General features: G+C 43.0%; 1 protein-coding gene across 5 annotated transcripts in view; it reads left to right on the plus strand.

Annotated features, from left to right (window-relative positions):
- GPSM1 (G protein signaling modulator 1) overlaps positions 1-15437 on the plus strand; it is a 347209-nt gene that overhangs the window by 164417 nt on the left and 167355 nt on the right. For all 5 annotated transcript variants that reach the window (XM_077284466.1, XM_077284465.1, XM_077284463.1 and 2 more), the window contains 5 exons: positions 1273-1494; positions 8875-9010; positions 9407-9549; positions 10468-10591; positions 10763-10878. In XM_077284466.1, the coding sequence (XP_077140581.1) occupies positions 1274-1494; positions 8875-9010; positions 9407-9549; positions 10468-10591; positions 10763-10878 (740 nt within the window). In that variant the 5' untranslated portion in view covers position 1273. The remainder of the gene's footprint in view (positions 1-1272; positions 1495-8874; positions 9011-9406; positions 9550-10467; positions 10592-10762; positions 10879-15437) is intronic.

Consider the following 15437-nt stretch of genomic DNA (forward strand, 5'->3'; position numbering starts at 1 on the left):
CCATATTAATGTGTAAAAGAAAGAATTAAAATAAAAAATATTGCTATACTCACCTGTCCGACGCAGCCGGGACCTCAGCGAGGGAACCGGCAGCGTTGTTTGTTTAAAATTCGCGCTTTTACTTGGTTACGTGAGGTCCCGGCTTGTGATTGGTCAGGGCGGCCATGTTGCCGGGACGCGGACCAATCACAGCAAGCCGTGACGAAATTACGTCACGGCTTGCTGTGATTGGTCCGCGTCCCGGCAACATGGCCGCCATTAACCAATCACAAGCCGTGACGTCACGGGAGGCTGGACATGCGCGTATTTTGAAAAGCGCGCGTGTCCAGCCTCCAGTGACGTCCCGGCTTGTGATTGGTTAATGGCGGCCATGTTGCCGGGACGTCACTGGAGGCTGGACACGCGCGCTTTTCAAAATACGCGCATGTCCAGCCTCCCGTGACGTCCCGGCTTGTGATTGGTTAATGGCGGCCATGTTGCCGGGACGTCACTGGAGGCTGGACACGCGCGCTTTTCAAAATACGCGCATGTCCAGCCTCCCGTGACGTCCCGGCTTGTGATTGGTTAATGGCGGCCATGTTGCCGGGACGTCACTGGAGGCTGGACACGCGCGCTTTTCAAAATACGCGCATGTCCAGCCTCCCGTGACGTCCCGGCTTGTGATTGGTTAATGGCGGCCATGTTGCCGGGACGTCACTGGAGGCTGGACACGCGCGCTTTTCAAAATACGCGCATGTCCAGCCTCCCGTGACGTCACGGCTTGTGATTGGTTAATGGCGGCCATGTTGCCGGGACGCAGACCAATCACAGCAAGCCGTGACGTAATTTCGTCACGGCTTGCTGTGATTGGTCCGCGTCCCGGCAACATGGCCGCCCTGACCAATCACAAGCCGGGACTTCACGTAACCAAGTAAAAGCGTGAAATTTAAACAAACAACGCTGCCGGTTCCCTCGCTGAGGTCCCGGCTGCGTCGGACAGGTGAGTATAGCGATATTTTTTATTTTAATTCTCTTTTTTACACATTATTACATTAATGTTGTTGCGATACCCGATACCCGATACCACAAAAGTATCGGATCTCGGTATCGGAAATTCCGATACAGCAAGTATCGGCCGATACCCGATACTTGCAGTATCGGAATGCTCAACACTAGTGATAATGTTATGTTAATTTTCAAACTTTTTCATACATTAAAATAAGAAGCAAAAATGGTATTGAACTTTGTAAGAAAATATTGATACACTTAGCAGTATTCCTCCGTGTGTTGCAGGATGGAGGCCTCCTGTCTGGAGCTAGCACTTGAAGGGGAACGGCTCTGCAAAGCCGGAGATTTCAAGGCTGGTACTGCCTTCTTTGAAGCCGCCGTCCAGGTCGGAACCGAGGACCTGAAGACACTTAGTGCCATCTACAGTCAGCTGGGAAATGCATATTTCTATCTGAAGGAATACTCAAAGGCTCTGGAATATCACAAACATGACCTTACGCTCGCCAGGTGAGAATAGCTTTTAGTGATATATATACAGTGGCTTGTGAAAGTATTAACACCCTTGGCTTATTAACCTATTTTATTACAATTACAATTATTACAATCTGTGTTTAAATATTTTTGTAATCCGATTTGTGTGTGATGCATCAGCCTTAAATAGTCTAATTTGGTGAAGTAAGAAAATATAGGCATACATTAAATTTATGGGATCGAATAACTAAAAATTGTCTGTGCATATGTATTCACCCATTTTGCGATGAAGCCACTAAAAATTTCTGGTGCAAGCTATTTCCTTCATAATACACATTCTTAGTGACAGATCATCCACCTGTGTGCAATCTAATTGTCATATGTCTCTCAGTAAGTATACACCTTTTCTGAAAGGCCACAGAGGCTGCAACTCCATTATCAAGAGGCACCACTAACCAATCAACACCTTTATGGAAGAGTGGGTAGAAAAAAGCCTTTACTTATGCACAAAAATTGTAACTCTGGTTTTGCGTTTGCCAAAATACTTGTGGGAGACTCCCCAAATGTATGGAGAAAGGTGATATGGTCAGATGACAACGAAATTGAACTTTTTGGCCTCCAAGGTTAATGCTATGTCTGGCATCAAACCAACACAGCTCATCAGTCCAAGAACACCATCCCCACAGTGAAACATGATGGTGGCAGCATTATGCTGTGGGGTTGTTTTTCAGCAGCAGCGACACTGAAAATGGTCAGAGTCAAGGGGACCGTGTTATGGTGCGAAATACAGGGATATTCTTGAGCCAAACCTGTTTCAATCTGCCAGTTATTTGAGATTTGGATGGAGGTTCACCTTCCAACAAGACAATGACCCAAAGCATACTGCTAAAGCAACACTCGAGTGGTTTAAGGGGAAACGTGTAAATGTTTTGGAGTGGCCTAATCAAAGCCCAGACCATAATCTAATTGAGAATCTGTTGTGAGACTTGAAGATTGCTGTTTACCACCTAACTTGAATGTGCTGGAACAGTTTTGCAGCATGGGTAAAAAATCCCAGTGGCAAGATGTGGAAAGCTTAGGGTATGTGCACACGTCTGGATTTCTTGCAGAAATTTCCTGAAGAAAACCGGAAATTTTCTGCAAGAAATCCGCATTTTTTTTTTTTGCGTTTTTTTTCAGTTTTTTTCGCGTTTTTTTTAGCATTCTGCAAGCGTAATTAGCTTGCAGAATGCTAAAGTTTTCCAAGCGATCTGTAGCATCGCTTGGAAAACTGACTGACAAAGTTGGTCACACTTGCCAAACATACTGTTTGACAAGTGTGACCAACTTTTTACTATAGATGCTGCTTATGCAGCATCCATAGTAAAAGATAGAATGTTTAAAAATAATAAAAAAAATAAAAAAATGGTTATACTCACCCTCTGCAGACAGCCAATCTCCTCAGCGGCGTCCGTTCCTATAGATGCCGGTGTGGTTCAGGACCTTCGATGACGTCGCGGCTTGTGATTGGTCGCGTGTCACATGAGCGGTCATGCGACCAATCACAAGACAGCGACGTCATCACAGGTCCTGAACCACACCATCTATAGGAACGGAAGAGAGAGCATGCACCGGAGAGGTGGGAACACTTCGGGGGCCATCAGAGGGTGAGTATATCACAATTTTTTATTTTAATTCTTTTTTTTTACCAATTATATGGTGCCCAGTCCGTGGAGGAGAGTCTCCTCTCCTCCACCCTGGGTACCAACCGCACATAATCTGCTTACTTCCCGCATGGTGGGCATAGCCCCGTGCAGGAAGTAAGCAGATCAATGCACTCCTAGGTGTGCGGAATCCCCGCAATTCCGCATTTTTAATGAACATGTTGCTTTTTTTTCCGCGATGCGATTTTTTCGCGGAAAAAAATGCAACATTTGCACAAAAAATGCGGAATACCCTGTAAATAATAGGAGGCATATGTAAGCATTTTTTTTCGCGTTTTTATAGCGAAAAAACGCGAAAAATCCTGAACGTGTGCACATGGCCTTATAGAGACTTATCCAAAGTGACTTGCAGCTGTAATTGCCTCAAAAGGAGGCTTTACAAAGTACTGACTTTAGGGGGGGTGAATAGTTATGCACACCAAAGTTTTCCGTTATTTTGTCCTATTTGTTGTTTGTTTCACAATAAAAAGAAAACCAAATATTCACAGTTGTAGGCATTTTCTTTACATGAACTGATCCAAGCCCTCAAAAAAACCCTGTGTGTCCGTAAAGTCATGGTGTACTTTTGACCAGTCACAGGATCTATTTATAGTTTACATTTTGGAGGAAACTTCAGTGTGTTCTGTGGCTCGCTAAATTCGAATCCGTGACCAAAGTGCTACGTGAATATCGGCGTGTTTATAACATAGCGCCACCACATAGGAATAACATTACTCGGTAGGATAAGCAGTTGAAGGAAACCGGCAGTTTAGTGGAGAAACCCTGTTCTAGTAGGCCATCAGTCAGTAGAGGCTATACGGAATAGCTACCTAAGGAGCCCTAAAAATCTGTGAGTACGTGTGCTCAACAATTACACCTAAGCAAGACTACAGTTCATAAGGTGTTAAAGAAACGTCTGTGTTTTACGGAGTACAAATTGCAGCTGTTGCCTGCTATCAAACCGGCGGATAGACCCAAATGATGCGCGTTTACTACAGATATGCTTCATGAAATCGGCAATGATGCATGATTTTTGCAGAAGATTGTGTTTAGCGATGAGGCGACCTTCCACAACTGTGGACATGTTCCTTGCCATAACGTCCGAATATGGGCTGCTGAACATCCTCATGCCTACATTGAGTACGAACGTAACACCCCTAAAGTGAACGTGTGGTGTGGCCTGATGCATGATAAGGTGATATTATTATTATTTATTATTATAGTGCCATTCATTCCATGGCGCTTTACATGTGAGGAGGGGTATACATAATAAAAACTGGTACAATAATCTTAAACAATACAAGTCACAACTGGTACAGGAGAAGAGAGGACTCTGCCCGCGAGGGCTCACAATCTACAAGGGTTGGGTGAGGATACAGTACGCAAGGGTAGAGCTGGTAGATAGGCCCATTTTTTTTCGTGGAGCTGTCTGTGATGGCAAACACGTATCTTGACATGTTGGAATTGTATGCAGTGCCACAATTTCCAGAAGGTGTCATCTTTCAACAGGACGGCGCTCCTCCACACTACGCCAGCACCGTATCATCGACATTAATCACTTAAAACAGAGAATCACAGACGTTATTCACTCTGTTACACCAGACGCACTTACCCATGTGTGGCAAGAACTTCACTATTGTTTGGATGTGTGTAGGGCAACAAATGGAGCCCACATAGAACGGCAATGAATATGTATGAAACTGGGAGAGTTTTCTTTTATTGGGAGCAGATTCCACATTTCTATAGTTTTTTTGTTCCTTTCCAGTGACTGGTCAAAAGTGCACCATGACTTTACGGACACACTGTGTGTGTGTATAGTATATACAGTACAGACACACCTTCTCATTTAAAGATTTTTCTGTATTTTCATGACTATGAAAATTGTAAATTCACACTGAAAGCATCAAAACTATGAATTAACACGTGGAATTATATACTTAACAAAAAAGTGCGAAACAACTGAAAATCTTTATATATAATCGTCTAAGGGGCACTTCCATCTGTTTGTCACGGAAATCTCGCGTCGCTGATTGGTCGCGGTCAGCAGGCTGGCCGCGAATTAGCCCCTTCCTACTCTCTGTCAGTGCCCCCTCCAGTCAGCACTCACACAGGGTTAATGGCTGCGTCACACCGCGTTATGCCACGGTGTAACGCAGACTGTTAACGCTGCTATTAACCCTGTGTGACCAACTTTTTACTATTGATGCTGCCTCTGCCTGTGCTATATACTACATCGGCTGTGTTATATACTACGTGGCTGTGTTATATACTACGTGGGCTGTGCTATATACTAAGTAGCTGTTCAATATACATGGCTGGGCAATATACTACGTGGCTGTGCTATATACTACGTGGCCTGTGTTATATACTACATGGGCTGTGTTATACACTGCGTGGGCTGTGTTATACACTGCATGGGCTGTGTTATATACTGCATGGGCTGTGCTATATACTGCGTGGGCTGTGTTATACACTGCTTGGGCTGTGTTATATACTACATGGTCTATGCTATATGCTATGTGGCCTGTGCTATATGCTATGTGGCCTGTGCTATATGCTACGTGGCTGTGCTATATACTAAGTAGCTGTTCAATATACATGGGCTGTGTTATATGCTACATGGGCTGTGCTATATGCTACTTGGCTGTGGTATATTTCTCTGCTGTATCTGTGCATCATGAATCGTGGTATGTGTTAGAGGGGAGCCCACTGAGACTCTTTCGCCCGAGGCCCTCAAAAACCTGGAGCCGGACCTGGCTTCACTGATTGGTCACACCTGGCCTGCGAACAATCAGCGACAGGCGCAGTCCGGCCGTGAATTGGCGCGGAATTAGAACCACGCTTCGCTAATTGGTCGCACCCAGCCGGCCGAATCCTGTGTATAAATTGCATTATTCTGAAAACTTCATAAATAAACTACATACATATTCTAGAATACCCGATGCGTTAGAATCGGGCCACCATCTAGTATGTCTTATATTCTAGGTTCTTCAAAGTAGCCACCTTTTGCTTTGATGACTGATTTGCACACTCTTGGCATTCTCTTGATGAGCTTCAAGAGGTAGTCACCGGGAATGGTTTTCCAACAATCTTGGAGTTCCCAGAGATGCTTATCACTTGTTGGCCCTTTTGCCTTCACTCTGCGGTCCAGCTCACCCCAAACCATCACGAATAAAAAAAAAATTATAAGTGTATTTGTGAAAAATAGAAGATCAATACAGACATCAATATTTACACCGTTTCAGCTAACATGCCTTTTTCAAGTTATGTCTGTTTCTGCAAAAAAGAGCAATAAGGGTATGTGCACACGATGCAGATTTAGTGCAGAATTGGTGCAGAACTGCAGCAGATTTCTCTGCTGCAGAAACGCTGCAGAACTGCACTGTGATTTAGGGTATGTGCACACGATGCAGATTTAGTGCAGAATTGGTGCAGAACTGCAGCAGATTTTTCTGCTGCAGAACTGCACTGTGATTTACTGTACAATGTAAATCAATGGGAAAAAAAAAAGCTGTGCACATGGTGCAGAAAAATCTGCGCAGAAACGCTGCAGATTTCAAAGAAGTGCACGTCGCTTCTTTTGTGCAGTTCTGCAGCGTTTCTGCTGCAGATTTTTCTGCACCATGTGCACAGCTTTTTTTTTTCACATTGATTTACATTGTACTACACAGAAACTGCATAGAAACTGCATAGAAACTGCACAGAAACTGCATAGAATCTGCGCAGAAACTGCATAGAATCTGCATAGAATCTGCATAGAAACTGCACAGAAACTGCATAGAATCTGCGCAGAAACTGCATAGAATCTGCACAGAATCTGCACAGAAACTGCACAGAAACTGCACAGAAACTGCATCAAATCTGCAGATGCAGATTTAGTGCAGAAAATTCTGCACCACATTTCCTACGTGTGCACATAGACTATTATCATTATCATTATTATTATCATTATTGTACATAATATTCTGAAAATTCTAAACATGTTAAGTCGGACCATGTGGTCCCTATTAGTATAACCAAATATGCTATGGACAGGACATAAAAAGATGCTGGAATACCAAATTTTACATGGGTAAGTTAAAGGGCACCCCTTTTAAGAAAGAAAACTGAACACAGGAGGACTATCACCACTAGAATATCATATTTGTAATCAGTGATTCCTCTTATGTCGTTTACCTCATTAAAAGCCTGAAGTATGGTATGACATTGACAGCACAGAAATCAGCAGCACTGGCGGTGCCGTCCATCTTTTTGCCTTATAGCTCAGTGGAGATATATATATATATACACATATTATACAGTTGTGTGAAAAGTTGTTAGCCCCTCCCATGGCCTGCATGGCAGAGTTCAAAGATGAAAACCACTGAGCAATAAGAACATGAAGGCTCCTCCTAGTTTTGCCAGAAGACATCTTGATGATCCCCAAGACTTTTGGGAGAATACTCTGTGGACTGACAAGACAAAAGTTTAATTTTTTGGAAGTTGTATGTACATTACACCTGGTTTAGAAGTAACACAGCATTTCAGAAAAGGAACATCATACCAACTGTAAAATATGGTGGTGGTAGTGTGATATTCTGGAGCTGTTTTTCTGCTTCAGGACCTGGAAATCTTGCAGCGGTAAATGGAACCATGAATTCCGCTGTCTACCAAAAAATCCTGAAGGAGAATGTCCGGCTATCTGTTCGTCACCTCAAGCTGAAGCACACTTGGGTTATGCAGTAGAATAATTATTCAAAACACACCAGCAAGTCCACCCCTGAACGGCTTAAGAAAAAACTAAATTGAGACTTTGGAGTGGCCTAGTCAAATCCTGACCTTAATCCGATTGAGATGCTGTGGCATGACCTTAAAAAGGCAGTTCATGCTCGGAAACCCTCCAATGTGGCTGAATTACAACAATTCTGTAAAGATGAGTGGGACAAAATTCCCTCAGAGCATTGTAAAAGACTCATTGCCAGTTATCGCAAACATTTGATTGCAGTTGTTGGTGCCATGGGTTGCCCAACCAGTTATTAGGTTTAAGGGCAGTCACTTTTTTCACCCAGGGCCCTGTAGGTTTGCATTTATTTTAACCAGAATAATAAAGACCTTCATTTAAAAACTGCATTCTGTGTGATCACTTGTGTTATTTTTGTCTGATATTTACTTTTGTTTGGTGATCTGAAACACTTACGGTAAGTGTGACAAACATGCAAAAGAATAAGAAATCAGGAAGGGGGCAAACAGTTTTTCACACAACTGGATTTTTTGTTTTGTTCTTTTTTGCCTTTTTAGATAACTGACAAGAACAGGTATTTTAGGCCCATTTACTACCGCTTTCACCCTTTGAGTCAGTTTTTTTGCATTAACAAACTGCTGATTGGTTATAAAATATTAGATTTTATTCTAGACTTATAGAATGAAGGTATATGGAACCATAACCTGACTATATGTTCATAAATTATATGTAAATGTGCAACATTATTATTGCAAGCCTTCTTCCCACATTAACTGTACTCACCTACCAACATGGGAGTCTCTGGGTGACGTATGCCTTTACAGTGATGGAAATGTCCATTGGAGATATATATCAGGAAATCCTCCTAGTGTATACCTCCGAGATACACTACAGTTTCAGTGTGAATAGATCCCAGTTACATGGTCATTTTATAGCATTTGTTTTTTGCTAAATTGTCAATGGTTTATTGACCACATACACTTCCCGATACAATGCAGTCTTTTCTATTTGCAGGTCCATTGGAGATCGCATTGGGGAAGCAAAAGCAAGCGGGAATCTTGGGAACACGCTGAAAATCCTTGGTCAGTATGATGAAGCCATGGCTTGCTGTCAGAGGCATCTGGACATTTCTCTGGAGCAGGGAGACAAGGTACAAAGTAAAATTATTTTTGGCTTGCTCTCATTGTGGATTTATATTCTGTAATTTTAGTATTGATCCAAGTCTCTGGTCACATCAATGTTGTGGCTTCCAGTTATATTGGATGCCTGAACAACCTACTGGTTTATGGATTAGACTTAAGTCCTCTCTATCCATTAAACAAAAATGTTGGCGTGATTGGCCAATCATCTAACTATCCATCTTTGTAGCAGGGAAATAAGTCATTGCTAGAGGGGTCTGGGATTGGCACTCTCAGAGAGAACATAGTAGCGCTAAGTTCCTGTGTATGGAGGAGTCGGGAGATGGCTTGCTTGTCTGACAGCTATCTAATGTGTATGGCTGGCCTTAGAGTCAACCAATTAATGACACAATTCCCCATGACTGCAGGTGGGTGAAGCTCGGGCGCTGTACAATGCTGGAAATGTATATCATGCAAAAGGCAAGCAGTTGTCATGGAACATGCCTCAAATCCCAGGAGATCTGTCAGAGGAAGTCAAAGAAACCCTGCTGAAGGCCACCGACTATTATGAGTGAGTATTAGACTGTCTGATTGTCCCATTGTGCCCATAAAGTACATTCTACATTAAAACTGCAGCACCAAGTAGGAAAAGTCATGCAGTTATGGAAACCGCAGGATGGATAGACAGGTTACTGATCTGTGAATGATAAAAGAAAAATTTGAAAAATTCTCGATTTATTCAGTCTGGGGCAGAAGCGCCACGTGCAGAAATCCTTGCACTTAGAGCCATGGCTGCTATGACTAAGGCTAATTATGGTCGTCTGAGGAAGGTTCTGCGACTGAGTGCCATTGGGCAAATCATCAAGATCCGCTGCTGGCAGCTCCTGTGTAATCACCGACCAATGATGTTCCAGATGTCCTGCAAAGGCTATGCCATGAGGCCTTCACAAGGGAACACCAAAGTGTCCCAGGAGCCATTTATCAACAAGACAAGTCCAGGATGCATGTTGTTTCTGTTACTTTGAGCAGCCTGTGCGGCCTAAACGTGTTCCCATGGCCTGCAGTGTCTCTCGACTCGTCTCTTATCAACCACATCTGGGACATCATTGGTTTGCAGTTGCACAGGGTGCTGGCAGCAGGAGGATCCTGTTGATTTGAAGATTAAGAAGAATATGATCGGGCATGTTGAAATGTAGCATGCCTGACCCTTCTGGCCTCTGTCAAGAAACCCCTTATACACATTAGGCCAACTTCAGATGTCCATACATCACAGTCTGAGTACGGACCACAACTTCAGGACTAGTTACAGGCCGAACTCAACATCCTCATGGATGCCTATGAGTCTGTTGAGATTGGTTAAGGAGATTCACAGTCAGTCCTGAAAACGCAGCCCGTAGTTGGCCACATCTGAATTCTGCCTTAGATATTCACTTAAAGAAGCCAGAGAAACCGTTACATTTCCATAACCGCCGACTTTCTTATCTTCTAGGAGAAATTTAGCTCTGGTAAAAGAGCTGGGAGACAGGGCTGCTCAGGGCCGAGCTTACGGAAATCTTGGTAACACACACTACCTCTTAGGCAACTTTAATGAGGCCATCACTTTTCATAAAGAGGTAAGACATATTATATTAGCTTTTGCTCTATATCTAAATATATGTGTCAAATAAATAGGTAATTAGATATTCAAACGATTCGCTTCACAATCCTCGTAGAAAAATTGTGTGAACATAGACCACTCTGTTTTTCGCCCTGGTGCATTGGCTTAATCTTGTCCCTTTCCTCAGAGATTGTCTATTGCTAAGGAGTTTGGAGATAAAGCTGCTGAGCGAAGAGCATACAGCAACTTAGGCAACGCTCACATATTCCTCGCCAAGTTCGATGCTTCGGCAGAGTTTTACAAGTGAGTGCCCTCAGGTTCTTATTGTCTTTTATTTTAGTCTAGATTTGTTTGAGACTCAGAAGTGTAACATACTTTTTCCCTACAGAGCACAATACAACCCACTGTGCGTTTCTAAAGGCCACCATATATTTTAGATGAAAGTCAGTTGAAATTAATGATTTTGGTGCGACTAGTGTACCATCTGATGCATATGGTGCCTCCCAGCTTTTTCCTCACAGATGATGTCGGGGAAGAGAAGAATCAAGCAGATAGAACGTCAATAGCAGATTCTATTGTGTTCAGGGAAGAAAAGCTGCTTCCGGAGGAGTCTGCAGCAGGTTTTTCCTCTCTGATGAAAATGCATTGATGCTCGGCCAACCTGGGAGAGGTAGCTGTAGGCTGAATGTTAATCATCTCATATCTATGGCCAACTAAACTGGACCCCTCAATATCCGCCATACACATGACATCACCTGCAGATCTACAGGATCCATTCATAGCCGATATTGTTTAATCAGTCTCATAGGAAAACCCTTCTTACTGGGGTATTCATGACATATTGCTAGCGTAAGCCATCTGTATTCATTCTTTGGTGGTCTGACTTTTTACTAAAACTGAGTGTTAGGTTAACTAATAAAGCAATGTCATTTCAGGTCCTGCTCACCTTTTTTTGAGAGGTGGCATGATGGAAGGAATTGATCCTCAGGTTAAATACATCATAATACATATATTTCTAGTAGTCAAAAGTACAATAGCACTCTGGTGGAAAAAATCGGATTCACCCAACTTTACGGATATTCTGGATAAAATAAATCAGCATAGTGCATTAGAATGGAGATTCGCTGCCAACACCAATGGTATTAGAAAATATCTGAAAAAATGGAAGATTTGGAATGACAAGTTTTATAAAGAGTAAATCTTTTGTAGTCATGCAAAATGGATAAAAATTGTTACTTTATATCTCTTTTCTATACATTGCATAAGATAAATTGTATTATTTTCTATTCAAAAGATCATATTTAATGACTTTTTTTCTTTTTTGTCTGTTCGAGATTGATATTTGGTTCCCTAATTTCATTGATTCCCTTTTCCCTCACCCTTTTTTCCAATGTTAACCCCTTCCCCATCTTCCCTTCCCTTTATCCACTACCATTTCTTATGCAAAATTTCAATAAAAATATTTAAAAGAGAGGTGGCATGGACCAAAGTTGCACAACCTGTTTAGTGCCGCTGTCACTTTGTTGTAGACATCTATCAAATATTTATGGAATCATATAAATCGTGACCTATTGCTAGGGTTATGCCATCTCTTTATGATCACTGTGTGATGGTCACTGGGACACTACTAGTCCTGAACACGAAGGGGCCAGTGTGTCCTCTTCACTGTTATCCTCTGCATGGAGACCACCTGTCCATACAGTGAACAGCACTGCGCCCCCATCCTTCTCAGGAATGGTGAAGCTCCCGAAGGTTGGACATATCCCTCCATGGAATTACCACTTTTTCTTTACTTTTACAATTGTTTCCCCTATTCAGCATTTTCTAACCATACCATCAGTTGGTTAATGCTATACAGATCCGCTCCGCATTTATCTGTTTTCAGATCTTGATCCAGTCTTCAGTTCTGCGTCCGATTGTCCTCAATTTACATCAGGGCCGCATGTGCCGGCCTCATTCCTCCTGGCTCTGCCCGACATGACATTTCTCAGCTGCGCCATCGCCTCTGCACAGCTGCATTATTTTCTAGTTCATTTCTGCCGACTGATCTGTAATTAGATTGATTTAACTCTGATGTCGATGTGCATTACGCAGTCCTGGAGCTTGCTCCGCAGTCGTGGCTGCTCAGGCTGATGAGCACCATGGATGTGCACGCTGGCTACTGCACAGATATTTGGATTATGCACACCACATTTATGTTTGGCAGGAGACCGCCACACCTGTACTACATAAATATACAGTATATTATCCACATTAATAGCGGTTTTTGCAAAACCACAACTGAACAGTCACCTGTAAGAAAAAAAAAAAGAAACAGATTACAGAATGTTTCCATATTGAAGTCATTAAGGAAAAATACCACACATGTTCTCAATATGCTAAGGAAAGGTCATGCCGTGGGGAGAGAAACGAAAAAAGTTTATGCCTCCTATCCATTAAAAATACCTTTCTCTACAAATTTAGGCCATATGATGATGTGTATGGGGCCTCCTGAATCTCCCCAGACAGATGGTGTCATGGTGGAGGGAACATTAGAATTTCATAGCCAGATCTTCTTGTCTTCAGAGGAGAAAAGCCGCTATTGGAGGTGTCAAGCTGCGTTTTTTCCTCTAAGTTGAGCCAATAGCTCGTGTATGGGGGAGACGAGACAGATGGCGGCCTGTCAAACTATTGTTCGGCTCCCAGCTATATCGTTTATGGCCAGTCTGACACTGATATGCAATAGAGTAGGTAATAGAAACGCAAAGATTGTGTCTTCTGCACCCACTTCGCGAGGACCACTGCATGGCCTATAAGTCTTCTTACACTGGCCTTTCAGGCATGTCACTCTCCACAAAGAGAGATGTTCCCCCTTAGATTCCAGTCAGAGTTCTCTCATACAACCAAATCAGACCACGTGCTTTGCACTGAGGAGTGGAAACTTCCCAAAGCATGTGTTTGCAAATTGAGATTCTAGTTTGGCTTTAATCCTAAATTATGTAGCAAAGCTCGTTAACCCTTTCACGACATGCGCCGTACATGTAATGCGCATGTCGTGTCTCCCCCTTTGATGTGGGCTCCGGCGGTGAGCCCACATCAAAGTCGCGACATGTCAGCTGTTTTGTACAGCTGACATGTGCGCGCAATAGCGGCGGGTGAAATCGCTATTCACCCGCCGCTATTATCCTGTTAAATGCCGCTGTCAAACGCAGACAGCGGCATTTAACCGGCGCTTCCAGCCGGGCGGCCAGAATTGATGTCATTGCCGACCCCTGTCACATGATCGGGGGTCGGCGATGCATCAGGATGGTAACCATAGAGGTCCTTGAGACCTCTATGGTTACTAATGCCGGCCTGCTGTGAGCGCCCCCCTGTGGTCGGCGCTCACAGCACACCTGCAATTCAGCTACATAGCAGCGATCTCATGATCGCTGCTATGTAGCTGAGCCAATCGAGTGGTGACAGCTTCTAGCCTCCCATGGAGGCTATTGAAGCATGGCACAAGTAAAAAAAAATGTTTTTAAAAATATGAAAAAAATATAAAAAATATTAAAGTTTAAATCACCCCCCTTTCGCCCCATCCTAAATAAAACAATAAAAAAAAAAATCAAACCTACACGTATTTGGTATCGCCGCGTTCAGAATCGCCCGATCTGTCTATAAAAAAAAGAGCATTAACCTGATCGCTAAACAGCGTAGCGGAAAAAAAATTAGAAACGCCAGAATTATGTTTTTTTGGTCATCACGACATAGCATTAAAATGCAATAACGGGCGATCAAAAGAACATATCTGCACAAAAGTGATATTATTAAAAACGCCAGCTCGGCACGCAAAAAATAAGCCCTCACCCGACCCCAGATCATGAAAAATGGAGACGCTACGGGTATCGGAAAATGGCACTTTTCTTTTTTTTTTTAAGCAAAGTTTTGAATTTTTTTTCACCACTAGGTGTCTATGAACTCGTAATGACCTAGAGAATCACAATGGCAGGTCAGTTTTAGCATTTAGTGAAGCTAGCAAAAAAGCCAAACAAAAAACAAATGTGGGATTGCACTTTTTTGCAATTTCACCGCACCTGGAATTTTTTTCCCGTTTTCTAGTAAAAGACATGGTAAAACCAATGGTGTCGTTCAAAAGTACAACTCGTCCCGCAAAAAATAAGCCCTCACATGACCATATTGACGGAAAAATAAAAAAGTTATGGCTCTGGGAAGGAGGGAAGTGAAAAACGAAAACGCAAAAAAGGAAAAAGGGCTGCAACTTGAAGGGGTTAAAGGCTCAAGACTGACTGTTAGGTCACATTCACACGTTCAGTATTTGGTTAGTATTTTACATCAGGTTTTGTAAGCCAAAACCAGGAGTGGGTGAAAATTGTAGAAGTGGTGCATATGTTTCTATTATATTTTTTCCCTGATTGTTCCACTTATGATTTTGGCTTACAAATGCTGATGTAAAATACTGACCAAATACTGAATGTGTGAACATGGCCTTAGATTTGCTATGCAAAATAGGTGGCACTAGAGTTCAAGTACTCTTCCTCTGTAGAGGCAATTTGCATATTTAATTTCTCAGAGGAGCATAACATGGCCTATAAGTCTCCTAACACTGGCAAGTCATCATTATCCATAAGGCTAGGTTCACATTGCGTTAGGGCAATCCGTTTAGCGCTAGCGCTTGCGGATTGCGCTAACGCAATGTTTTTGTAGGGGCCGCATTTAGGGGTCGCGCTAACGTCCCCGCTCTCGCAGATCCCCGATCTGCGAGAGCGGGGAACGGACCTCGGGCGCGCCGCGGACGCTGCAAGCAGCGTCCGAGGCGCGCTACAAAAGAACGGCACATCGCTAGCGCGAGCCGAAAAAGGCACGCGCTAATGATGCGCTAC

Source organism: Ranitomeya variabilis, chromosome 2 (assembly GCF_051348905.1).
Source record: "Ranitomeya variabilis isolate aRanVar5 chromosome 2, aRanVar5.hap1, whole genome shotgun sequence".
NCBI classification, from domain to species: domain Eukaryota; kingdom Metazoa; phylum Chordata; class Amphibia; order Anura; family Dendrobatidae; genus Ranitomeya; species Ranitomeya variabilis.